The 27,432-nt window shown below is 39.4% G+C and overlaps 1 protein-coding gene across 11 annotated transcripts in view; it reads left to right on the top strand.

Moving 5' to 3' along the window:
• The window catches only part of AP2B1 (adaptor related protein complex 2 subunit beta 1), a 141,732-nt gene that overhangs the window by 75,881 nt on the left and 38,419 nt on the right, over positions 1 to 27,432 (top strand). For 6 of the 11 annotated variants that reach the window (XM_055388441.2, XM_019027218.4, XM_019027219.4 and 3 more), the window contains exons 15-18: positions 10,374 to 10,415; positions 11,271 to 11,417; positions 13,696 to 13,841; positions 22,223 to 22,352. In XM_055388441.2, the coding sequence (XP_055244416.1) occupies positions 10,374 to 10,415; positions 11,271 to 11,417; positions 13,696 to 13,841; positions 22,223 to 22,352 (465 nt within the window). The remainder of the gene's footprint in view (positions 1 to 10,373; positions 10,416 to 11,270; positions 11,418 to 13,695; positions 13,842 to 22,222; positions 22,353 to 27,432) is intronic. The other 5 variants (XM_055388444.2, XM_055388445.2, XM_055388448.2 and 2 more) reach the window with 1 other exon arrangement.

Raw genomic sequence — 27,432 nt, 5'->3', positions numbered from 1 at the left:
GAGTTTCAGTCTTGTTGCCCAGGCTGGAGTGCAGTTGTGTGATCTTGGCTCACTGCAACCTCGCCTCCCAGGTTCAAGCGATTCTCCTGCCTCAGTCTTCCGAGTAGCTGGGATTACAGGTGCCCGCCACCACGCCCGGCTAATTTTTTGTATTTTCAGTAGAGACAGAGTTTTACCATGTTGGCCAGGCTGGTCTCGAACTCCTGAACTCAGGTGATCCACGTCCCTCAGCCTCCCAGATTGCTGGGATTACAGGCGTGAGCCACCATGCCTGGCCCTTTTTCTCTTGACTTCAGTAGTAAACAGACTTCTGGAAAGAGGGCTCCTCCTCTCCCTTAAATTAATTCAGAGGACAAGAAACTTATTAAATTATTTTGTTAAAGCTCTTTCTTTTGCCCTGTAGGGAGAATAGTGTAGCTAGAAGTGGTAGAATTCAACCCAAACCCCTGTTTAAAATATGGCCATGGTTAGAATTGTGTGGTGGTTTGGGAAGCAGCATTTAGGTTAGCTCAGTGATCATTTCAGGAAGGCTATCAACCAGGCCACTAGACTGTTGGTACTACTTTTATCATGGGTTTCTAACAGAACCTCACCCATAGAGGTCAGTGGTGTACTGCTAACAAAGTATTGCCTGGTTCCTGATGACCATATGGTTCTCAACTCTATCTGCAGAATTGGTCCCACATAATTACCAGTTTAAAAAAAAAATACTCTCTAGCCATTGAAACTATAAAGAAAAAAAATACTATCAATACTTGAGTCCAGGAGTAATTAAATATCACCTCTGGGAGGCAGGACCTAGACATTGCTATTTTTAAAAAGTTACCTGGGTTATTTTAGTCTTGCAGCCCGGGTTGAGAACATTAAACCAAATGAAATTCCAAATGGAGTTAGGTAGAGATGTTAAAAACTGATCTCTAAGACAAGACAGTGACCGCCACAGAAGAATCATATTCTCGAGATCCTCTTTGGCACCTCCTACAAAAACAGATATCTCTGACTTGACTTTTGTTCTTTTCCCCCTGAATATTTTTCTGTTATGATATTCTGTAAGGTTATCCATCGTGTCAGAAGTTGACTGGAAGTTGAATTTGACCAATTTAGATATGGTCGCTCAGTCCCAGGGTCCTTTTTATCCTTGCTTACTTGCCATAATTGGAGACCGAAAATTGAGGGCATTTTATATTTTGGATTGTCTAACCATTTTCTATTCTTCTATCTTAAAACTTGATATTCATGAGAAGATATTTTTATTCTTTCTTTTTCATAGCCTGGTGATCTTCCCTTAGATCTTGTTCTGTTTCATCTTCTTTTACTGTCACACTCATAAAATTTGGCCAGCGTTAAGATGTGGTGAGTTGTGACCTTTTCTTATTAGGTTGGAGCAAAAGTAATTGCGATTTTTGCCATTAACAGTATTTACTTTTGCTCCAACCTAGTAGAACTGTCACAGTCAGGAAATACTTATCAATTTATTATTTATTTGTTATTATTACTAGTCAGGAATGTTTTGCCACAACATTCCTGAAAGCTGTGGCCTTCTTCCATCAATAGTAGTGACTCTCAACATTGGTGATTCTTTAAAGAGGAGTAGGGTGGGCCATTGCTGTGATATAAAGAAAGTAAACATACTGTAGCTCCCCAGGTGATTGATTCTTATATGCTTTTTTAAAGAAAGCAGACATCTTTGAATGGAATGCCTCTTCATCTCAAGACTTGGATAAAAATGGATTTCTACCTATTCTTTTTAGTCTCCTTACTGAAACATCCTTATTTTTTGCTCGCATTTCAGCATATTCTCTTTTGCTTGTACTCTACAGGTAGTTTATTCCATCTGTCAGTACAAACTGAACTATCGCTTTGATGTGGAGTAAATTCAAGTAATGTAGTTTATGCAGTTGATCTGCTCTACATGTAGAGCATGACAGTTCACTAGTTAGGTATAGGCTTGCTTGCAAAGTAGTTATTTGGGCTTTTTTTGTTTCCTTTGGAAGCCATATATGTGGAGTTTTTTGGTTTTTTTTTTTTTTTTTTTTTTTTTTATGACTCTGGTACTTAATCTAAGAAACTGCTCGTTCTGAATAGTGTGATTTTTCTCACCGTGCAGATCCTTCTGGTTTGGTGTAGTGTGGGAGGTGACCTGATGCCCATGTGTATAACTCTTGTATATGTGTTATGTGCTCATGAGTCTGACATCTGCGAGGATCACTGAAGTAATAATTGAATCTCAATTATTTTCTTGCCTTTACTTCCAGTCTGTCAGCAGAGGCCTTGGCTAAATTACAGCCTTTTGTTCATCCAAGGTGCTGTGCATTATTCTTTTACATAAACAGTGCTATTGTGTATATCAAAAATGGAAAGGAAGAATTATCCAAAGTGCCCTTTCTCTGTGCTGATGAAGGATTTCATCCTGGAGAAATATGCTGTGTGCCCAGCTTGAGTGGTATGGAATTGAAGAGAAACTGCCTTTTCCTGACCCTCAGTCCATGTTTTTCCCACTGTTTCTTTCAGGTTTTTACCTTTCAGATTATTAAGTCATAAGCTATTTATTAATAGTTTTGAGATTTTTTAGCCCACAGGAAATCCATCATCTATACTAGTTTTGCATCTTTATTTTTCTTCCTTTGGAGGAGCTTTGCAATGACTTAAAAGTTTAGTTTTTAGAGTTTGTATTATGTGGAAAGATCTTTGTAAGTTGTTGCCCGTTAAATTTCTCAGTGAGGCTTCCATAACCACCATCTTTGTATCAGTGCATACGTTTAGTCAAGGCTGGCCTCAGGCAGTTTTGAGAATAATTACTAATTTCTGAGTTCTAGTCCCTGTGCTAGAATTTTTATAATTTCTAATCCTCAGAACAACTCAAGAAGATAATTGGTATTAGGCCCCATTTTACAGAAAACTGAAGGTCATACAGTAAGTTGCAGAGTTGGGATTTGAACCCAGGGCTTCTTTAAAACTTCAAAGTTTGTACACTTTATACTGTCCTATGATTTTCCAATTTGTTTGTTATTGTCATCTTGTAGAATAGAATACAGTTTCACCTAACTGGTCCTTCTCAAACTGGGAAATGCAGTCTCTGGAGTACACAGCAGAGTGCAGGGTGCATTTGAAGCTGCAGAATAAATATGGCTCATTGTCTTGCAGTGTCAGTCTTACTTGATGGTAGATAATGTAAACAGAATATACACTGGTGTGTTACCACTTAGAATGTAAAATTGCATGACTTTAAGATAAAAAATACAGCTTGCTTGCCCTGGGCCTCTTGATGGTGTACATCCCAGGTCCCTGAGTATATGAGTTTGGGTTAATGTGTCACATGAAAGTTGGAGAAGGACTACAGAAGTGTGTTCATTCATGAAGAAAAGAGACTGAATAATGAATAAGTTCATGCACCTTTCTTGCAGCAAGAGGAACAGATTGTTCATCTTATCCTTATTTATTTATTTAAAGACAGGGTCACTGCAACCTTGAGCTCCTGGGCTCAAGTAGTCCTCCCACCTCAGCCTCCCAAAGTGTTAGGATTTACAGGCATGAGCCACTATGCCTGGTCATTTTATTTTCATTTAAGTAAAACCACAAAAATCTCCGTTTCCCATCTCTTCACCAGTGAGCTGTAATAAAGCAGTAGTACTTTGAGGGCAGTTAAATGATGTGCAGGCATTCTTCTTCTGAAAATTTGCTATCAAAACCACTCAAATAATACATTTCCTCCCTAGAATGAGTTTTGACCCGGCTGGGAGATGTTTGTTTATTTATTTTTTTGAGACAAGGTCTCGCTTTGTCACCCAAGCTACAGTACAGTGGTGTGATCATAGCTCACTGCAGCATCAAACTCCTGAGCTCAAGTGATCCTCCAACCTCAGCCTCCCAAGTAGCTGGGACTACAGGCACATGCTGCACACATGGCTAATGGGTGTTCATTTTTTTTCCTCAGTTGGTTCTATTCATGTGTTTGGCAATGTTGATGCAGATATTGTGCTCTAGGCCAGTTGGTAAACAATTTTGTCAGGCTTTTGTCCTTTTGGTGATAATTTTCCCTAATAAAATGATTCACTTCAAGATTGTCTCCCAGGAAATACTGCCAGTAGCCGTATATATATTACTGCCAGTAGCCATAAATTTATATTTACAAAACATTCATTCATTCAATAAGTAAATATTTGAGTGCCTAGTATTCAGGCTCTATTCTGTGTACTAGGCATATAGAATGGTCCTTGCAACCTTACAAAACAGTCCTTGGAAGCTTACATTCGCGTAGGGGAGACAAATGATAAAGTAGCAAATGCTGTGAAAGAAAGTGAGACAGAATAAAGAGGTTCTCTTGTTGATTTTTACTATATTCATCATTGAGTTCTGTCTGACCTAAGAGACCTATGGTGACCATTCTAAGGACTTTTTGTCTTACATCAGGAAGTAATCCATTCCATCCCCCTACTTTTCCACTGATAGAAGCCTTTTCCCCCCTCAGGTTATGGAGTCTTCTGATGATTTTTATATGATCTCAATGCGTTTATGCTATTCCTTATCAAGTCTGCTCTCAGCCATCAGTTTATTAGCTTTTGCATGGTTACAGAGTCTTTCCACCAATTTGATTAATTATATTTTATGATGCTTTTTGGAATAGCTTTTTTTTTTTTTTTTTTTGAGGCAGGATCTCACTCTGTCACCCAGGCTAGAAAGCAGTGGCACTATCACGACATACTGCAGCCTTGACATCCCTGGGCCCAGGTGATCCTCCCACCGCAGCCTCCGAACTAGCTGGGTCTACAGGCGCCCACCACTACACCCAGCTAATTTTTGTATTTTTTGTAGTTATGGTTTTGCCATGTTATTCAGGCTGGTCTTGAGCTCTGGGGCCCAGGCAATCCACCTGCCTCAGCTTCCGTAAGGGCTGGGATTACAAGTGTGAGCCACTATGCCCAGCCTTGAATAGCTTTTTGAAGATCATATTAAAATTTGCAGCCTAGTAGCTAAAAACCATACTTTAACCTACAAGATACTGCGTGCCATCTAAAATTTAAACTCTGTTAGAAAGACACACACTGATGGTTTTGATACCAATAGGATTTTGACGATAGTTAAGTTTTATTGTTTGTGATGGGAATCATTGTATAATATTTTTGCACCATTCTGTTGACTCCTGAATAATAGAGCTATTGGTAAGCTATATGGCTTGGAGCATTCCTTAGATTCCCTTCAATTCAGTAAGTTCTAGAAAACAGTAAATAAAAGAGACACTAGCTCTAAACAGGAGCATAGAAATGTCTGAGCTTAAGATATACACCTGCAGTTAAGAGAATGTCTTCAGATACCTGGACAGCTCCACAGTTTTAGAAACAAACAGATGTACTTTGGACTGGCCAGACATAGGTCAAAGGGGCTAACCCAGATCAGTCATTATGATAATTTTTGGGATTTTTTTTTCCAGTCCACTCAGTGGTTATCTCAGATGATATTCCTTTATAAAATTTAAAAATTCCTTTTCAAATTTTCTTTTCTTGGAGTCAGGCAGATTCATTCCCTTATATAACTTCAATCTTGAGTTCTTTCTCTGTATTTCTGCTGTTGTAGCACATTGCCATTGGACAAGGGCATTTCCTTTTGTTATCTATAGCTGAACTGAGCCTGTATGCAGGCTCAGCTCTGAGACTTTTGGCTCTACCTGGCTCTACAGAGCTCATGTAACCATGCCGAAATCCCTTTAGCCCATAAGTTACAATAAGTCACCATAAAACCCCTGTTTTCTGTCCAGTTACTGAACATTATTGTGCAATGACACATTATTGTGTAGTTTAACATGAACCAAGTTCCACTCAGCATTGCTTCAGATGTGGTAAAGTGACCACTCTTTGGCAGTAGACAAATGTTAGTATTATTCTCAGTGCCATTTAATGACTACAACAATTATGGGGGACTACCATGATTGGAGACTGGGGGAACTACACCACTAGCAGAAAATTTGGATTTAGGTATCAGTTACAGACTTTTAATACAGACTGTTCAATTCTCAGTATTTGAAATATTCTTTTCCTGAAGTTGCCATCTTTCCCCCTTCTTTCTGTATCTGATTTAGTTGACCTATAATTGACATCATTTTCTTCATGGAGAAAATGGCAGCCTCAGTAAGGCAATCCTGGGAACAATAGTGAGTGGACACCTGCAAGAGACACTTAAAACACAGTATCTAGACATTTAAGATCAGGATCAAAGCCATACCCTGCACTCTATTCCTTTTCCCTCCTGTCTCCTACCAGCTCACTGGATAACAGATATCACTCTGAGTTTTACAAGTTCTAGTTTGATTGATTTTGTACCCTACCTGATAAGTATGGGCTTAGAGTATGTCCAGACAGATGAACCTGAATCCCAATAATCTCAGGCTGGGTGCAATGATTCATACCTGTAATCCCAGCACTTCGTGAGGCTGAGGTGGGAGAATCGCTTGAGCCTAGGAAGTTAGAGCCCAGCCTGAACAACGAAGTAAATTTTTTTCTTTAAACAAATAGTGTCCAACTGAACTGAAATAGCTACTGTCTAGTTCAGGCTGATATACAACAACTTTCTTGTGTAGTTGTTCACTTTATAGCTTTCTTTTTTCTTGATGAGTATCTCCTTCCTCCTGTTTGTCACTTGTAGATAGGAGAGGCCACTCACTGGGTAATTCGCTTCCATTCCTGCTGACATCTCCCTATTAGTCACTCACACCCATCATCATGCTGTCACCTTGCCATGGTTTCAGAGAGTAGGATAATCTCCATTAGAATCTTTTTCAGTTAAGAGGAAAGTTGCTGAATGGTCCGCATAAGCTGTAGTCTTGCTAGTTAGAAAACATGTACAGTATTGAAATTGTCCTTTCCCTTTGCTCTCTGAACATAGTACAATTAGGTGAACCTTTGTATCCCTGGCTGTGTCTCTGATATCTTTTGGACCCTGTCTTTGTGTCAGATCAGAGTTCATGTTTCTAGCTGAGTTGTATCTGATATACTGAACATAAACAGAGGAATGTCAAGATTGCTTTTCAGTTCTTCATGATTTTGAATAAAATTGACAAGCAGCACTGGGGGACAGTACTTTCAGATCCTTTCCAGCTAAGATAATATTCATATATCATTCAAAGATAAAAAGAATGAAATCTAAGAAAATAAGGGCTATGAATGTGCTTTCTTTCCTTTGGTCTAAACACTACCCATGAATCTCTTTTCTCAGTGCCTTTTATTGAATTTAGCAAAACTGCTGTTTCCTTTCCAATGTGTTTTTCTTTCTTGCTGTTCTGTGCTAAGCAGGTTCATAAAGAATTCTATCTCTTTGAATCTTGGATTATAAGCCTAGCCAGAAGAGGGGAGAATAAGTTGCGGGGAGAGGGGGTAAGCCCATCAGAAAGTCGAAAACCACCTCAGAGTATCAGGACAAATGAAACATTTTTCGTAGGATCCTTTCCATGGGTTTTCCTCGCTGCTCAAATTTTTTTTTTTTTTTTTCGAGAGGGAGTCTTGGTCTGTTGCCCAGGCTGTAGTGCAATGGCATGATCTCGGCTCACTGCAACCTCTGCCTCCCAGGTTTAAGCAATTCTCCTATATCAGCCTTCTGAGTAGCTGGGACTACAGGTTCCCGTCACCAGGCCCAGCTAATTTTTGTATTTTTAGTAGAGACGGGTTTCACCATATTGGTCAGGCTGGTCTTGAACTCCTGACCTCAGGTGGTCAACCGGCCTCAGCCTCCCAAAGTGCTGGGATTACAGGTGTGAGCCACCATGCCCGGCCTCTCTGCTCAAATCCTGACTTCCTTTTTATTCACAAGTTCCAAAGTCATTTCTGAGCAGATGAAATCTTGTCTGACTCTAAATAACTGATTCTCTAACGGCAGTGTTTTCAACCTTGGCTGTACATTAGAATCAACTGGGGAAGCTTTTCAAAATTCTGATGCCCAGGCTACACCCCAGAACAATTAAATTACCATCTCTGGGGGCGAGTACTTTTTAAAGCACTACTCTCTGCAACCCCCACACACAGATGGTTGATTCCATTGTGTATCCAAGGTTGAAACCATACTACTGAAACATAATTGACATAGTTATTAGTATTCTTAGAAAGCTTAGTCTAAGAAACCTCCAGGTTTTTATGAAGGGGAAATTAAAAAATTAAAAGACAGCCTTTGCAAACTTATTTTGTATGAGTATTTTTTTAAAACACATATCAACCCTGTGTTCCAGTCTAACTGGCCTTTTCATTCTTCCATGCTTTCTTCACCTTTGTTCATGCTATTTGAGAAATGGCCTTCCCCCATTTTTGCTTTTTATAATTCCACACTACCACCTTTTTGAAGTTTCTCTTCATTCTTTCAGCCAGAGGGAGGTTCTTCCCTTCAGAACTTCGCTTTTTTGCTTTAGTATATTCTGTATGGTTTTGCATTCGTGTTTTGTTTCTCCAGCTAGTTTGCAAAGCTTCATTCTTATCTATGTAGTCCCATCATTGCCAGGCATCTTTATATCCCTTGTAATGCCTTGCATCCAGTAAATGTTATGTAAATGTTTGTTTGAATAAAAGGAATTTCAGACGTCATGCTGCAGATGTGTGCTATTATAGAACTAGGGAGAAAGCAGATGTGTAGTATCCTTTCTATTCCCTTCACACTTTTCTAGTTACTCAAATTCTTCGTTTGGGGATGCCTTTTTTTTTTTTTTTCGAGATGGAGTCTTGCTCTTGTTGCCCAGGATGAAGTGCAATGGCATGATCTCAGCTCACCGCAATCTCCTGGGTTCAAGCGATGCTCCTGTCTCAGTCTCCCGAGTAGCTGGGATTACAGGCGCCTGCCACCACAGCCTGCTAATTTTTGTATTTTTAGTAGAGACGGGATTTCACCATGTTGGCCAGGGTGGTCTCAAACTCCTGACCTCATGATCCGCTCACCTTGGCCTCCCAAAGTGCTGGGATTACAGGCATGAGCCACCACGCCCAGCCAAGGATGACCTTTTTATTTATTTAAGTATGTGATTTTCATCCCCTGTGCAACCATTAAGTAGTCTTCAGGAATCAGATTCTGGAAATGTTAGCTCTGGTTTGGAATGCTCTATAGTTTACAACAGAGCATGCTTGCTAATGCCAGTTATGAAGCACCTACCAGGGTTATTTTCTTTCATGGTTTAAACAGAACTTTGCTGTAGTTGTCACTATTTTTCAATATTTAAGATTAATTTTTAGATTTTTGAGAATGCCATTTTATGTACTACTCTCTGTTCATTGAGAAGATAAATCCTCTTTCCCCAATCTTAAAGATACAAAATAATTTTTACAGCTCAACGACCTGCAACTTTCTACCACTAAATGACTATAAAGGAGAATGTGCTTAGAGCAGACAAGGCAGTTGATGATTCAAGGAAGTGTTTTAGATGCACAGTAAGAACTAGGGAAGAAACAACTGTGGAACTGTAGCAAAAAGTAGATTTTGCTTTTTAAACAGCTCCATTAGTTGTGTTTATGTGTGTTTTACATTGTCTGTATGCCACCTGTTTTCAGCTTGAGTTCTTTAATGTTTTTGTCAAGGAAGACCGACTTCAGAGTGAATTATATCTATCAGAATCCTGAGAAAAAAAGCAAGACTAAGACCATGTGGAGTTATTTTCTTGTCAGCTAGGTAATTCAGTTAGTCTAATTCTCTAATACGTAACATCCTTTTTAAATGATCTCCAAATAAATCCACATTTCTCCTTAGTAGAATTGACTGTGAAAGAGATTTGAAGCACTGCATGCTTCCCCACTTCCTCCTTAGATAGTTCACATATTTTCTTTTTTAGGAACATTCCAAACTCTAAAAATCACTTTTGTTCCACCTATAATTTTTGCAGCTTGAAGTTGCAGCTCAATACTAGGTTGGCTCTTACTTTTTCAGTGGGGCAGCAGGTTTTGTAAATTAAAACACATTAATTGTTTTGTTTTTTGGCTTTTCCTTTTCCAACACCTCTCCACCCTCTCCGTCCGCCCCCCACTATAAGTTTCCTTTTAAAGAAAAAATAAAGCATATTTGAAATATTGCCGCTTGGGGATAGAGCGTCTTAGAATATGCAAACTCTTTAAATCTTGTTTGGGTTTGTGCCTGTGTACCCCAGTGGAAAGATTGGATCTGAAACATCCCTGAGATGTCCCAGCTCCGTCTTCTTTCCAAGTTTTCTCCAAACTGATACACCATCACTACCACCACTTAGTTCCCCTAGTACATATTTCTTTGTAATCTATAATTTTTTTAGGCTTTGGGAGACAAGTTGAATGGCATGTATTTCCAGCAACTTGGTAGAGCAATTTACAGATTCTATATGGGCATCTAGTATTTAGCTAAATGAACTCTACCTCTCTCTCCTCTCTCTCCTTTCTCTCTTTCAGCTTGGCAGTGACCTTGGCGGGGGCATTGGAGGAAGTCCGGCAGTAAGTGCCATCTGTTTTTTTCACCATGAGAAGCACTGCCCCCTGTTTGATGCCTTTCCTATGTACACATTATCAGACCAGCCACTGCTGCTGTCTAGCACTGCACACCAAAACCTCTATAACAGTATATGGGTAGTAGAAAGTAGTACAGGGTTACTTGGAATTGTTGGGGTCATGCACCACATGGTGTAGAGACATCTTTAAGGTTTAATGTTCCAGTGCCTATAGAGATCTTTGTCTTTCTGATATTAAAGAGCTAAAGGAAATGGACCCTTCCATCTTGACTGGAGAATGCTTATTCCCTGGTGTCACCTAGAAAGAACTTGAGAGGGTCAGATGGACTCAGAGTGAGACTCTCCTCATAAATGAGTTAGTTTCAGGGGTGTGAATGTACATCTCCCTGAGGAGAGCTTCCTACTAGGTATTTATGTCTAAATGGGAAAGGAAATAAGACTTTGCTGAACCCAGGTGGAAATGGAACTGCTGTTTAAGTTGGATACTTCTCCCTCTTTCTATAAAAACAAACTCCTTTCTTAGGGTACCCGTAGGCCTTTTGCACAGAATCATGGAAGCTAAAATTGGAAACAAACACAAAATCTTGGATCACTGTGTTCCTGTATCCTACTGAGTACTCTCTTGATAAAGCTTCTAAAGAATGTGTGTTCTTATCAATGATGAAAAAATAACTGTCATGATTAAAAAGATGAAGAATATACTAATTTGACTCCTAAGAATATTGTAATTATGGTGTTTTCTTATTGATTTATCAAAACTACTAAGATATATAGCAATATTTTAAGGACTGTTAATCTGTTCTTCCCAATCTCCCCTCTCCCTTTTTTTTTTCTCCTGCAGGTGGGACAATCCTTCATCCCATCATCGGTGCCTGCAACCTTTGCTCCTTCACCTACACCTGCTGTGGTCAGCAGTGGACTGAATGACCTGTTTGAACTCTCCACAGGGATAGGCATGGCACCCGGTGGATATGTGGCTCCTAAGGCTGTAAGTAAAGAGTTAACATAGCAATACTTTCTTAATGGACAGGACCCAAACTGTTTCACTTTTAACATTTGTGTTACTTCTACTGGTAATAAATCAAAGGTTTGGGCCCTTGTTCTGGAGGACTTAGAGGAAGATGAAAGGTGGCTTCAAACTTAGCAGTAGGAAGCACCATTAGCATCCTTGTTAAACATTTTTATAATTAGACTTAAAATTTGACATATTAATTATTTGAGTTTTGTTCTCATGTTTAGAAATATCGTCTAGTTTGTCAACATTGAAGTCAATCTAGTGAAAATCTAGTGGTATGTAGTGCAGCAGCAGGAGAAAAAAATGCAGAGAAGTCATTTCTCTTATTCCTCTTTCCCCATTGGTATTACATATGGATTCTAGAATGCCACTGCTCAGATGTGGTTTTCATGGATTTTAGTGTACCTTTTTAGAGTTCCGATTTAGGTTTGTGTCACTGGGGCTCTTCTTGTCTTGTCTTAACCTTACTTGATGTCACTCACATTGAAATTCAAGAGGGGAAACTCCCGGTTAATGAAGCTCATTTAAGCCCTTGGGAAAAGCACCATCCAGGCTAGGCCAGGCTTCATATAGTCTTACCTTTCTGAGGACCAATTTGGCTGAATTCTCTGCTTTCTAATCTGACTCCTTATGGGGGATCCCTGCTATAGAGATGTAGACCAGTTGTCCATTCCAGGAGTCGTAACTGTGATAACTGAGTGTGTATAGTTATTACAGTACATAGCAAAACTATGTACAATATTCAAAATTGAGCCATAGTGTTTTGGCACAACTCGGTAGCTTTGTTGTAAGGTTTACTATATTGTATATTATCTTCAGACTTTTAATTATTAGTTATCTAATGCACTCATTTACTAACATAAAAGTATTGTATACAAATGACAAATGTAAATAATGTAAAAATGTAAGAAGGAAAATTGTCTCCCCCTGCCCCCATTTCCCATGTATAGCCACTGTTAACTTTCTTGTCTGTCCTTTCAAAAGAAAAAGATCATGCCTATAGCTGTATATTTGTATCCTTTGAACATTCTGTGTCAGTGGGATATACTATTTTGCACCTTGGTTTTTCTCTACCATATTCTTTTGAATCCGTATATCTACTGAATTGATACACCATAATTTATTTAATTACTCCTCTGTTGATGAACATTTAGGTTATTCCCTGGTCCTCCCCACCACCTGCCACTCTTTTAGTATGGCTGAGTACATTATCATGATTATTCACCACCCACAGATCCTTTGGTATTCTGTCTTAGGTGGTCAGAACAGCTCATGACTCCTGATTTTTTTATTTTATTTTTTTTTAGACGGAGTCTCACTCTGTCGCCCAGGCTGGAGTGCAGTGGCGTGATCTTGGCTCACTGCAAGCTCTGCCTCAGCCTCCCCAGTAGCTGGGACTACAGGCGCCCGCCACCACTCCTAGCTAATTTCTTTTTGTATTTTTAGTAGAGGCGGGGTTTCACTATGTTAGCCAGGATGGTCTCCATCTCCTGATCTTGTGATCTGCCCTCTTCAGCCTCCCAAAGTGCTGGGATTGCAGGCGTGAGCCACCGCGCCTGGTCTTAAATTTTTTTATCTTTATTTTTTTAATAGTATAGGCCAGGTATACCACAGGTTCCAGGACCAAGGGGCGTGTTATGAATTATTTAGGTAGATAAAAAGAATAGGCATTCAGATTATATGAGCAATATCTGAGTATTTACTATTTACCACAAACTATAGCAAGAGTTAAAAACGTATGTAAGACATGGTCGATGCCTTTAAGGAAATTACCAATAATGGCTTTGGTTGGAAATGATGAAAAAAAATCTTCAAAGATTACAGGCATGCTGTTTTCATTAGTAGATGCCGTTTCTTCCCTTTAAACCATTTTACCAAAACTAACAGAAAAACACATTATACTCATTGGAATTTTTCTTTTCCTCTTGGTAGCAGTACTTAGAAGTAGTAAAATAACCAAGCTGAACAGAATGTAGAGCAGAAGCCAGGGTCGTTTAAAGACTGGTTTTTTAAAATTATTATTATTTGGTTCTTAAATAATTGAGAACGATCTCAAAATTCAGAAAATAAGACTCTATCCGGAGTCTTTTGCACTGGCTTGATATTTATAGTATAAAAATTACTATAATTGCCTAAGGAAGTGAATTTGTTCACTTAATTGTTAATCTTAATTTGTTCTGTATTTGTTAAAAAATACATAGCATCAAGATAAATCTTGTCTGATTCTATTGAGCTTTATACTGTGTTTCAGGTCTGGCTACCTGCAGTAAAGGCTAAAGGCTTGGAGATTTCAGGAACATTTACTCACCGCCAAGGGCACATCTATATGGAAATGAACTTCACCAATAAAGCTCTGCAGCACATGACAGATTTTGCAATCCAGTTTAACAAAAATAGGTAAGCAATCTGAGTCCCTAGCTTGATGTTGAGACAACAGTTTGCCTTAGAACCAACAAGAGAACATTCCATTTAGCACTGGTTAAAAACTCACATATTGGGCCAGGTACAGTGGCTCATGCCTATAATCCCAGCATTTGGGAGGCCGAGACGGGCTGATCACCTGAGGTCAGGGGTTCAAAAGACCAGTCTGGCCAACATGGTGAAACCCCGTCTCTACTGAAAATACAAAAATGAGCTGAGCATGGTGGCAGGTACCTGTAATCCCAGCTACTCAGGAGGCTGAAGCAGGCAAATCCCTTGAACCTGGGAGGCCAAGGTTGCAGTGAGCCGAGATTGCGCCAATGCACTCCAGTCTGGGCGACTGAGTGAAACTCCATTTCAAAAAGAAAACCAAACCTCACACATTGGCAGATGCTGTATGTAGAGTGAGCCCTGGCTCTTGCAAGCCTTTTCAGTTATCAGCTTCAACTCTGGAGGCACTAGGGAGTTTGTTGGGAAACTCATCCAAATGCGATGAAGAAACCAGAACTTATTTACTATCTTGGATTCTAGGATTAGAACGTTTTTGATAATTTTTTAACTGAAATCCATTTATTCATTCAACAAATCATTGTTTAACATTAGCATGAGCCAGACATTTCTAGGTACTGGGGCTAGAGTAGTGAACCAAACAAAGCTCCTGACTGAAAGTTCACATTTTGGTGGGGAAAATTAGCACATTTGGTTGGTATAAGAAATATGGAAGTATATATGCTGAACAAATAATCACATAAACCTTGACAACCTCCTTTTAGCAATGAATTCTCTGCCTTAATAAGGAAGAGAGCATGAAGAAGTAAAATGTTAATGTCTTATTCTTTTTGAAACATCAGTGGGTTTTATTCAGTTTTATGGTTCAGGAAACTGGCTGTTAGACCTTAATGGCATGTCCATTCATTTGTAAATACAGGATATTTAGCCCTGCATATAAAAAGTAGTAATTGGACCCTTAAAGCAGATTTCATAAAATTTGTCAATGACAATTTGCATAAGTGACTGTCTGATTTATTTCTCATCATTTGGAAACACTTTTGTACTCTGGATTTGAGAGCTTGGCATGTTAAAAATCATTTAACTATCTAGAAAGTCTGTGTTTCTTTCTGTCAAGACTACCAATATTTCCAGCCATTTTGGAGGAGCTGGCCCTGTTAAAGGCCAGGGCTGTTGGGAAAATAAATAAATAGGCCAAGGCTATTGGTGGAATCTGTTGTAATAAAGGAAATCTGCAGATGAAGAGTCTGCATTCATCTCTAGCCTTTTTTTTTTTTTTCATTTTTTTTTTTTGTGGGGGGATGGAGTCTTGCTCTGTTGCCCAGGCTGTAGTGCAGTAGCACAATCTCGGCGGCTCACTGCAACCTCTTTTGTTCTGTTCCATTGTTTTGTTTTTGTTTTTCTTCTTTGGGGTTTTCAATTATTCATTTATTGACTCTTTGTTTATCTTTTATATACTGTTTTTCTCTCTAATCGTTAAAAAAATCATCAAATTCTTTTATATCAGCAAATAACCAATTAGTGTCAGATTTTCACAGTTGTCTAATGTTTTTGTACTGTTTACTTTGTCTGAACAGGGTCCCAATAAGGTCCCATACATTGCAATTGGATGATAAGTGCCTTAAGTCCCTTTAAATCTATAGGTTCCTCCTCCTTCTCTGTTTTGTTCCTTAAAATTTATCTCCTCCTCCTTCTCTGTTTTGTTCCTTAAAATTTATCTGTAGAAGAAATTAAGTCTTTTAGTGTGGAGTTTCCCACAGTCTCAATCTTGCTGATTCTACCTGTAAATTGGAGGCGGATTATAGATTTAATCAGATTTAGGCTGATATTCTGGCAGAAAGACTTCATAATTGGTGGTGATTGCAAATCCTGTTTCTCTTTTAGTTATTTATTTTTCTTTTTCTCATTTTATTCTCTATGTTTCTTACCATGTTTACTATGATGTCTGTTTCCTTGTTCTTTAAGTCAGTCTTTTTGTCATTATAATTGTACCTTTTCTATAATTTTTTATAAATGAAATTACATAATATGGAATCTTGTATCTGGTTTCTTTCTATTAGCATAATGCTTTTGAAATATGTATATCAGCAGTTGATTTCCCTTTTGTTGTTAAGTAATACTCCATTGATGAATATACAGTTTGTTGACGTGCTCACAAGTTGGGGGAGTTTGGTTGTTTTCAGTTTCATCTTTATGATAAAGTTGCCATGAACATTTGTGTATACATTTTTGGTTGGACATATGTTTTTGATTTTCCTTGGTAAATAACTAGGAATGTTATTGCTAGGTTATATGGTAAGCTTGAGAATTCCAGATCTTCCACATCCTCACCAATTTTAGCCATTCTTGTCGCTGTGTAGTAGTGTCTCATTTTAATTTGCACTTCCCTAATGACTACTAATTTTAAGCATTTTTTAAAATAAGCATATTGGTCGTTCTTATATCTTTCACTTAAGTATCAGCTCAAATCTTTACCTTTTGTTGTTTTTGGTGGGAGAGAGAGGATCGTCTTATTATGGAGTTGTTAAAGTTCTTTGTATATGCTGGATACAAATCCTTTATTGCAAATATTTTTTCCCAGTCCATGGCTTGCCTTTTCTTAATAATGTTTTCAAAAAACCAAAAGGGTGTTTTTGTTTGTTTTCTTGTTTGAAACAAAGGCTTGCTCTGTCACCCAGGCTGGAGTGCAGTGGCACAATCAAGGCCTACTATTGCCTCAAATTCCTGGGCTTAAGTGATTCTCCCACCTCAGCCTCCTGAGTAGCTGGGACTACACCTGTGCACCACCACACCCAGCTAATTTTTTTATTTGTTGTAGAGATGGGGTCCCACTCTATTGCTCCGGTTGGTCTCAATGTCCTGGGCTCAAGTAGTCATCCTGCCTTGGCCTCCCAAGGTATGGGAAATACAGGCATGAGCCACTGCACCCAGTCGAAAGTTTTCCATAAAGTCAGGTTCATCAGTTTTTTTTCTTTTTATGACTTATGCTTTTTGTGTTCTAAGAAATCTTTGCTTAACCCCATGGTTACAAAGATTTTTTTGGCATGTTTTTAAATATAAGCATTATAGTTTTTGTTCCTACATTTAGTTTTATAATTCATTTTGAGATCGTTTTTAAATATGTTGTAAATTAAGAGTCAATGTAAAAACTTTTTCCGTAATAGGTCTTGAAATCAGATGGCCTAAGTCCTGCAACTTTTTTTCTTTTCAAAGCTTGTTTTGGCTATTCTTGGTCTTTTACATTTCCCTGTAAATTTTAGAATCAGCTTGTCAGTTTCTACAAAAAAAATGCTGAGATTTTTATTGGAATTGCAGTGAATAAGTAGATCAGTTTGAGGGAGAATTGACATCTAAACAATATTGAGTCTTCTAATCCATTAGCATAGTATATCTCTCTGTTTAGGTCTTTAATTTCTTTTTGCAATGTTTTATAATTTTTTTATGCACAAATCTTACCTTTTGTCAGATTTAAGTATTTCAAATTTTTGATGTTGTAGTAAATAGTTTTTTTTTTTTTTTTTTTTTTTTTGAGACAGAGTTTTTCGCTTGTCACCCAGGCTGGAATGCAATGGTGTGATCTCTGCCCACTGTAACCTCCGTCTCCTGGGTTCAAGCAGTTCTCCAGCGTCAGCCTCCTGAGTAGCTGGGATTAGAGGCACCCGCCACCATGCCCAGCTAATTTTTGTGTATTTAGTAGAGGCAGGGTTTCACCATGTTGGCCAGGCTAATCTTGAACTCCTGACCTCAGGTGATCTGCCTGCCCTTGGCCTCCCAAAGTGCTGGGATTACAGGTGTGAGTCACTGGGCCCAGCAGTAAATAGTATTTTTAATTTTAATTTTTCATTATTGCTAGTATATAGAAATATAATTGATTTTTATATATTGAACTTGTTTCCTGCAACTTTGTTAAACTTACTTTTTCTTTCCAGTGGCCTTTTTGTAAATTCCTTATAGTTTTCTACATAAATAAATCATGTCATTTATGAACAGAGACAGTTTTATCTTTTCCTATTCAATCTTATGCCTTTTATTTTTTCTTCTTGTCTGATTGTACTAACAGGACCTCCAGTAAATGTTGGATAGGAGTGGTAAGAAAAGTGTTCTAATTCATGGGAGAAGCATTCAGTCTTTCATCATTAAGTGTGACGTTAGCCATAGGTTTTTCGTGGAGCTTGAGGAAGTTTCATTCTGTTCCTGGTTTTCTGAGTTTTATTATGAATGGATATTAAATTTTGCCAGATGCCTCTTCTGCATTTACTAAAATGATTATGTGAACTTTTTTAGTCCATTAATATGATGGATTACATCAGTTGACTTTTCAAATGTTAAACCAACCTTGCATTCCTGGGATAAATCCTACTTGGTTAGGATGTGTTGTCTTTTTTTGTGTATTGATGGAGTTCATTGGCAGAAACTTTTTTACATCTATGTTCATGATATATTTACTCTTCATTTCTGATATGATTTACTTTTTTTTAGTATGTCTTTCCTGAGTTAGATTGGCTCCCTTTACCTTTTCCTGTTGTCTTGCCCTCACATCACATTATCTGGTCATCCCTTCCCCAGATGTTTTCTTTTACTGTTGTGTGGTCTTCCTTGGTAGCTAGCATTGTTGTTTGTTTGTTTGTTTGTTTGTTTGTTTTGTATTTTCAAGTATGTTTTGTCATTAAGGAAGTTGTACTGCTGTCTTTCCACTTTTTTATAATAGGGCTTTGAACAGTTGCTGTGTTTTTTACCATTATGATACTCATATTTGAATGAGTTGGAATTTGCAGGACTAGCTATTAGTAGACTTCTATAGAAAAGGAAGCTAGGCAGGGTAGTTTTTTAGACTTTGCTCCTCAAGAACGTTTCCTTCTTTGCTCTGGTGTAGCCACAGCTTCTTAGCCTCTCTGAATCTAACTTGATTCTAGAGGGCTGATCTTTGCCTTCAAGCCCTGTCTTTCAAGGAGGCCCTGTCTTCCAAGGTGTTTGTTTTCTCTTTAGAAGGTGGTGCTTTTTGAGCTCTTTCATCTCCAGGGCCCCCTTGGTAGAAAGGGACTTGCTACCTTTTTTTTTTTTCCCAACCTTATTCATATGCTGCTCCTGTTTGATCTTGGTCTACTCTGGGAATGGGGCTGTCTTCTGAGAATGAATATTTGTGGTCAATCTCTAAGACCTACTACTACTGGTTTCCTCTGAACTCCTTGTGCCTGCCTACTGTATCACCAGAGCACCTCACCAGTTCTGTGGACTTTCTTTGACTAGTAGTTTTGGAGAAGGTGAAATTACAGCTTTATAGGGACTTTTTCGCCCTTCTTTGTTTCCTCTATTTCATTTCTTAAATGAGCACTTGGAAGATTTGGAACCATGCTGCTGCCATGTTTCCCAATATTGACTTAATGACAGAGTTTTGATGACTGTGAGAGCAAAATCAAAAGAGTAAAATTTTTTTTGCCTTATAACTATTATGCCTAAATGAGTGATGTGAATTCTCAAGATCATTTCATTATTACAATTTGGTACTCTTAAGGTGTAGTTTATCTAGGAAAAGGAAAATATTTCTTTAGCCACTCTAACTCTTGGAAGAGTATCTGTGTAAACTTTTTTTTTTTTTTTTTGAGACAGAGTTTCGCCCTTGTTGCCCAGGCTGCAGTGCATTGGCATGATCTTGGCTCACTGCAACCTCCACCTCCTGGGTTCCAAGTAGCTGGGAATTACAGGCGCCCACCACCACGCCCGACTAATTTTTATTTGTAATTTTTGGTAGAGATGGGGTTTCACCGTATTGGCCAGGCTGGTCTCGAACTCCTGACCTCAGGTGATCCACCAGCCTCGGCCTCCCAAAGTGCTGGGATTACAGGCTTGAGCCACCGCACCAGCCTGTATAAACTCTTTAGTTAATTTTATAAACGTCGTAGTCCCATCTTCCATCCTGTAGGGCTATTTAGAATATAAATTCAATATAAATTTGTATCATTTTGTTTGTTATCTTCTAGGCCAATTTTTTCTTTCTGCTCCATCTTTATAAAATTTTGTTTTCTTCTTTTTTTTCCACCCGAAATGGGGTCTTGCTCTTTTGCCCAGGCATGGTGCAGTTGAGGCTCACTGCAGCCTCAACCTCCTGGGCTCTCAACCTCCTGGACTCAAGTGATCTTACCACCTCAGCCTCCTGAGTAACAGGGACCACAGGAACACACCACCACGCTGGCCAATATTTGTAATTTTTTTCCAGAGACAGGGTTTCTCTATGTTGCCCAAGCTGATCTTGAACTGCTGGGCTCAAGTGATCCACTCGCCTGGCCTGGGTCTCCTAAAGTGTTGGGATTACAGGCATGAGCCACCATGCCCAGCCTATGTTGTTGTTGGTTTTTTTTGTTTTGTTTTGTTTTTTTCAGACAGTCTTGCTCTGTCGCCCAGCCTGGAGTGCAGTGGCACAATCTTGGCTCACTGCAACTTCCGCCTCCCAGGTTCAAACAATTCTCCTACCTCAGCCTCCCGAGTAGCTAGGATTACAGGTGCCTGTTACCTGGCTAATTTTTGTTGTATTTTTAGTAGAAATGTCGTTTCGCCATGTTGGCCAGCCTGGTCTCGAACTCCTGGCCTTAAGTGATCCACCCGCTGCAGCCTCCCAAAGTGCTGAGACTACAATTGTGAGCCACTGTTTCCAGCCCCAGCCTATAAAATTTTATCCTTATGCTTCTCAGACCATCTGTCCTCCCACATATGTATTTGTTTTCTATTTAACTTCAGATTCAGACTGAGTTTCCCATCTCTTTACCATTCTTGTATTATTAAACAAGTTTTCCTGGATAAAACTGGTAGCTATTCATTGCCTGCCTGAAGCTTAGAAAGTGGCCATGTTTGGCTCTACAACTTATCCTAATTGTTTGGAATTTATAAGCCAGTCAATGCCACTTAGACTAGCTCTTTCCCAGTGATTGTGTCCTATGTAAGTGAAAAAAAAAGGAAAGTGAGAATTACCAGTAAATAATCCTCTGGACTTATCAGTCAGGTTATCAAGCCTGTAAAATAATTTATTATACTTCTCTTTACAGAGTAGAAATTGGTTTTCGTTTTTGTTTTTGTATTTTTAAAGACAGGGTGTCGTTCTGTCATCTAGGCTGGACTGCAGTGATGCAGTCACAATTCACTGCAACCTCTAATGCCTGGGATCAAGCAAGTGATTCTCCTACTTCAGCCTCCAGAGTAGCTAGGACTACAGGCGTGTGCCACCATGCCCAGCTAATTTGTTTTCTTTTATTACTTTTTTTTTGGTGGGGGGTGGGCAGTAAAGACACGGTCTCATTATATTAAGTGACCCTCCTGCCTCAGCCTCCCAAAGTGCTGGGATTACAGGCGTGAACCACCACACCTGGCCTCAGGGTGGAAATTCTTAATTCTTCTTTCTCCTAAGAATTATCTAAGGAAAGATTTATTAAAAATGATATTCATCACACCTGCCCTCTAGTGACGTTTTAAAGAGAAGGAACTTTCAGAGTTATAGCACTAGCAAAGCAGTTCTGCACTTAAGAATATTTTCTCCTTCCTCAAATTCATTTAATGGAAAACAGAAAATTATGATGTAACCAGTGTTATAGCAAATTGGCATTGAGCACCTTGATTCCTGCTATCCCTTTTATTTAATTGTATTAAAAATTTTGTTTCCTCACCTGTAATCCCAGCACTTTGGGAGGCCAAGGTGACCAAATTGCTTGAGCTCAGGAGTTCGAGACCAGTCTGGCCAACACGGTGAAACCCCATCTCTACTAAAAATACAAAAATTAGCATGGCATGATGGTGCATGCCTCTAGTCCCAGCTACCTGGGGGACTCAGGTGCGAGGATCACTTAAACCTGGAAGTTGAGGGCTGTGGTGAGCTGAGCTGAAATCATGCCACTTTGCTCCAGCCTGGGTGACAGAATGAGACCCTATCTCCAAAAAAAAAAAGTTTCCTTTAAATGGAGCAAAATGCCGTTAAAACCCAAAGATATGGCAAAATCCTGCCTCTTTTTTTTTTTTTTTTTTTTTTTTGAGATGGAGTTTCACTCTTATTGCCCAGGCTGGAGTGCAATTGTGCGATCTCGGCTCACTACAACCTCCACCTCCCGAGTTCAAGCAATTCTCCTGCCTCAGCCTCCCAAGTAGCTGGGATTACAGGCACCCGCCACCACGCCCGGCTAATGTTTTGTATTTTTAGTAGAGACAGGGTTTCACGATGTTGGCCAGGCTGGTTTTGAACTCCTAACCTCAGGTGATTCACCCACCTCAGCCTCCCAAAATGCTGGGATTACAGGCGTGAGCCACCATGCCCAGCCTAAATCCTGCCTCTTGATTAACCTCTGTGATTTATGTATCCTCTCTTCTAGCTTTGGTGTCATCCCCAGCACTCCTCTGGCCATCCATACACCACTGATGCCAAACCAGAGCATTGATGTCTCCCTGCCTCTCAATACTTTGGGCCCAGTCATGAAGATGGAACCTCTGAATAACCTCCAGGTGAGAGATTTACTTCACTCAGGTGGTACAAGTTAATATCTTGACAATTATTATTATTATTTTTAAAGACACACTCTTACTCTGTTGCCCAGGCTGGAGTGTAGTGGTGCAATCTCAGCTCACTGCAACCTCCGCCTCCTGGGTTCAAGTGGTGCTCCTGCCTCAGCCTCCCAAGTAGCTGGGATTACAGGCACAAGCCACCACGCCTGGCTAATTTCTGTATTTTTAGTAGAGATGGGGTTTCACCATGTTGGCCAGGCTGGTCTCGAACTCCTGACCTCGAGTAATCTGCCCACATGGACCTCCCAAAGTGCTGGAATTACAGGCATGAGCCACCGCGCCTCGCCCAATTTTTCATTTACATGTAAAAAAGTCCCTCTTTCTTCCTTAGGTTTGAGTTAGTCATGGAATCGGATTTGAAATAAATCTTTGTGGACGAGAGTTTTATGTTTTGTTGTTAAGAAAAACAAAAGTCATGCATGACATAGATATTCATTCTTTTACTCAACAAACAGTTAGAAACTTTTTTCTTCTTATTTGTAAACCTTTTTTCCTTAAGACTTTTATAGCAAAATTTGAATGTCATTAATATAAGAAGAGATTTATATGGAGGTTATCATTGAACATTGGACCACAGGTAGCTAGGCTGTTTGGATTTAAATGCCCCATTAGCACCTATCTATGATAAGTATAACAGCATCTTAGAAGAATTTTATGTGGTCTACAAGAGCCTCTTTATCTTGAAAATGTCGAATTTTTTAGAATGCTTGGGTGTCAGCTTAGAGTTTGATTCAGTTTTCACCTACCTCAAAGTTTCCTTTGAAATATAAACCTTCTGGGCTTCAGGCAACATGAAGGCAGAGCAGTAAGCTCATAAGTCAGAACTGTAGCAACCCTGGAGGTTGCTAGCGGTTATGGTTTTAATGTTCACAAGAACAGGAAGAAAGCCTTGGGCCACCCAGAAATGGGGAACTGTAATCGATCCCTGCATAAAGCAGAGACCCTGGAAGGGCAGCTCCCTCAAAGAAAGGAGAACTAGGAAAATGTTTTCGCCATCTCCCAAAGATGACAGGAAAGTTCTGAGCAGGGTTCTGGGTATAGCCCCTTGTGAGAAATTCAAGGCCCAATCAATGCCATAGATGAGTTATATATTCCAAATTTACACTACTTATGTAGGTGTAGTAACCTCCAAATCAATAAATTAATATAAAATTGGCCCAGGACTGGTGAAACCTAGAGTCCTGTCAGAAGCAAATACAAAGCAGCCCTTTAACAACTGTGAAGGATAGTCAAAAGACATTGCAAAGAGGAGGACTGGTACTGTCCCCACCCCCACTAAGAGCTTAAGATAGAACAGTCTGAATGAGACTATGAAATATATTTAAAATGATGAAAGAAAAATGTCAGCTTTCCACTTTCCAGTCAAGACAGGTGGGATCCCATTGTTTAATCTTCTAGAAATACCTGTGTGAGATACTAGTACTGATGGTGAGACGTCAAGAGTAAAATATCTTGGAGTTAAAACTAAACATTCTTCAGTCATTTAAATACCAGCACAGCAGGCCTGTTTGCCAGTTCACTAACTACCTTGTTGCCACAGTAGTTGACTGCCTTTTTTTCAGCAAAGGGAGTAATGATTTAGAGGGTAGACGAGTGAGTCACAATGTAACTTGGCTCAGACAAGAAGAATAAAGCAAGGATTACTATGCAGATGGAATTGGCTGTTACTATGATGACAGTAATGTGTTAAGGGGCTTTTCCAGCACAGGATCCTGAAGAAACTTAACCCAAATCTACATCTGTTCCCTTTTCATTGAAATCTAACCTCCCATTGGCCACAGAGCCTCAAGCCTAATATTTGAGGACAGTCAGCATGCACGCAAGAATGCTTTACCTCATAAGTAGGAAAGAGAATTTGGGTCACAGAAACCAGGGCAAATTTTCTGCTCTTAAAATGAAAGGAAAAAAAAGAAAAGAAACAGTAAACAAATTAATGAATGTCAGTTTACTTTCCTGTTGGCATTTCCATTTGACTAACTCCTGAACAGGAACCCTCACAAGAGAAGTTGAATCTTAGTCCAACCTTTCCTCAAAAGTATTGATGTGATATTAGAGCTAGCAAGTTTTAATTTTCATAAACCTGATACTATAAGAAGCAAACTTTAAATTTTTCCATCTATAGTTAACTACTGATTTTTCAAGTTTCCCACATGGATTCTTTTCTTTTGGGGATGTCATAATTGTGGCTGTTTTCTCATTAATTGGCATTTCCCAATGGAGATGATAAACAAAACTTGAAAAGAGAAAAACTTTTTCCCCCTGTGAGCAGCTCTACTTAGTGTATGCTGGTGAGAGTTGGAACTAATGTAATGGCTAGCTTAGGGATGTGTAGGGTACTTTAGATTTCAGCTTCCATTCTGCCCTTTTCCCCGTATGAACAAGAAGAAAATCAAAACATCATTCCAACAAGGTTAAACTATATATACATCCAGATAAAGCCGGGTAAAGATTGATCTAGCTTTTAAATATATTTGTATAATGTTTAGATTCAAGAGCTCATGTGGGAAAATTAGTATTTTTCTAGTACTACAGACCATAAAATTGGGAAAAAAAATGCTGGGGATTGAGGAAATGAAATTTTGAATTCCATGTGGATTTTAGCTATTTTGGCTAATTTAATATCAATGTGTAGAACAATTAAATCAAGCCCAGCTGCCAGAACTGTAGTATAAAAATTATTATAAAAAGTTTTCATCAGAACACTCATTAAACTACTTATTGGCTTATAGACTATTTGAAACACTATTTAAAAGTTTAAAAGATACCATTCATTCTTTTTTTTTTCTTTGAGATGGAGTTTCGTTCTTGTCACCCAGGCTCGAGTGCAGTAGTGCAATCTTGGCTCACTGCAACCTCCGCCTCCCAGGTTCAAGCGATTCTCCAGCCTTAGCCTCTGAGTAGCTGGGATTACAGGCGCCTGCCACCACACCCAGCTAATTTTTGTATTTTTGGTAGAGACGGGGTTTCATCAATGTTAGCCACGCTGGTTTCGAACTCCTGACCTCAGGTGATCCACCTGCCACTGCCTCCCAAAGTGCTGGGATTACAGGTGTGAGCTGCCATGCCCTGCCTATTCATTCTTAAAATGTAAAATACATTATGCCTTAAATATGGGAATTAAATACCTAGTAGAGATTTGAACCTGGAAGAATTTTTCTACTATGCTGACATCGACTGTAAAAGCTTTTGTGAATCAGCTTATAAACATTATACAAAGTAAAGTTAAGCTTGCTCCTACTGGGAGCCTTTCTTGAGTTTATTTATATCACATAATTATATTCCTTAAAAAGAATTGATTCTCTCTGTTTAAATAAAGCAGAAACCTTAATAAGTGTCTAAATGTGTTTCCTCTAAATGAGTTTTCACTGACTCTTGATGTCCTTGTTTCTCATTTCATGTGTTAGTTGTGCTTAGAAACGTTTTCCCAGTGAACTTCTTCAAACTTGGACTGCTTTTTCAAGTCAGTGTCTGCAAGGAGACAGTGGAATTATGATTTAACATGTGTTCATCTCCAGGGTAATGCTCATGGTCTTTATGTAGATGCTGCAGGGTTCCCACAGCTGCTTGGCCTCCTTTTTCCAGGGACATAAACTCTTTTGAGAACATTGATAGCATCATTCTTTCAAGTTTTCAGGATGATAAAGGCACAGTTTAAAGAGCCAACTAATTCTACAATTATTTAAGAAAAACTGGCCGGGCATGGTGGCTCACGCCTGTAATCCCAGCACTTTGGGAGGCTGAGGCGGGCGGATCACGAGGTCAGGAGATCGAGACCATCCTGGCTAACATGGTGAAACCCTGTCTCTACTAAAAATGCAAAAAAAATTAGTCAGGCATGGTGGCGGGTGCCTGTAGTCCCAGCTAATCGGGAGGCTGAGGCAGGAGAATGGCGTGAGAATGGCGTGAACCCGGGAGGCAGAGCTTGCAGTGAGCCGAGATTGCACCACTGCACTCCAGCCTGGGTGACAGAGCGAGACTCCGTCTCAAAAAGAAAAGAAAAGAAAAGAAAAGAAAAACCCAGTCCTGAGACTTTTCTCCCTAACAAGACCTCCAATATCTCCTCCCACAAAGCCAATTTCGTTCACCTCTTTGATAATTACCTAAATAACATGCTCATATTGGGACTCCTGGATTTTTATTTATTTATTTTTTTTGAGATAGGGTCTCACTCTGTCACCCAGGCTGATGGTGCAGTCATGAGTCACTGCAGCCTTCACCTCCTGGGCTCAAGCAATCCTCCCACCTCAGCCTCCCGAATAGCTGGGACCACAGGAGCACACCACTACACCCAGCTAATTTATATTTTTTTTAATTTTTTGTAGAGACAGGGTCTCTCCATGTTGCCTAGGCTGTTCTCAAATTCCTGCGGTCAAGCAGTCCTCCCACCTTGACCTCCCAAAGCACTGGGATTACAGGTGCGAGCCACCACACCCAGCTGGATTTTTCTGTTTTAGATATTCCTGTACATGTCCCCACTCACTGCCATCATCTACATACTTTTCATGTTCCCATTTTTTCTGACAGAACTATCTTAAAATTTGCTTAAATCAGTGTTCAATGTTTACATCAATTTTTTTTTTTTAAGAGATAAAATCTTGCTCAGTCACCCGGGCTGAAGTGCAGTAGTATAATCATGGCTCACTGCAGCCTCAAACTCCTAGGCTCAAGCGATCCTGCTACCTTAGGAGAATCTCAAGTAGCTGGGACTACAGGTGTGTGCTACCACGCCTGGCTAATTTTTTATTTTTATGTAGAGATGGGGTCTCACTATGTTGCCCAGGCTGGTCTGAAATTCCTGGGCTCAAGTGATCCTCCTGCCTCAGCTTCCTAAAGTGCTGGAATTACAGGTATGAGCCTCCACACCCTGCCCAGTGTTTACATTATTATGACTGCATATATTCTTTGAAGCTGAGCCATATATTAAAGTGATTTTTCCTCAGTAAAACTTTTTGTAGATAATTGGAGTTAATACCCATTTCTGTTGGTGTTTTTAACTGTAATTCAATCCCAAATTCCATTG

Source organism: Gorilla gorilla, chromosome 4 (genome assembly GCF_029281585.2).
Source record: "Gorilla gorilla gorilla isolate KB3781 chromosome 4, NHGRI_mGorGor1-v2.1_pri, whole genome shotgun sequence".
Taxonomy (NCBI): Eukaryota; Metazoa; Chordata; class Mammalia; order Primates; family Hominidae; genus Gorilla; species Gorilla gorilla.
The sequence above is the reverse complement of the archived record's forward strand: the minus strand, read 5'-3'. Positions and strand labels throughout refer to the sequence as shown.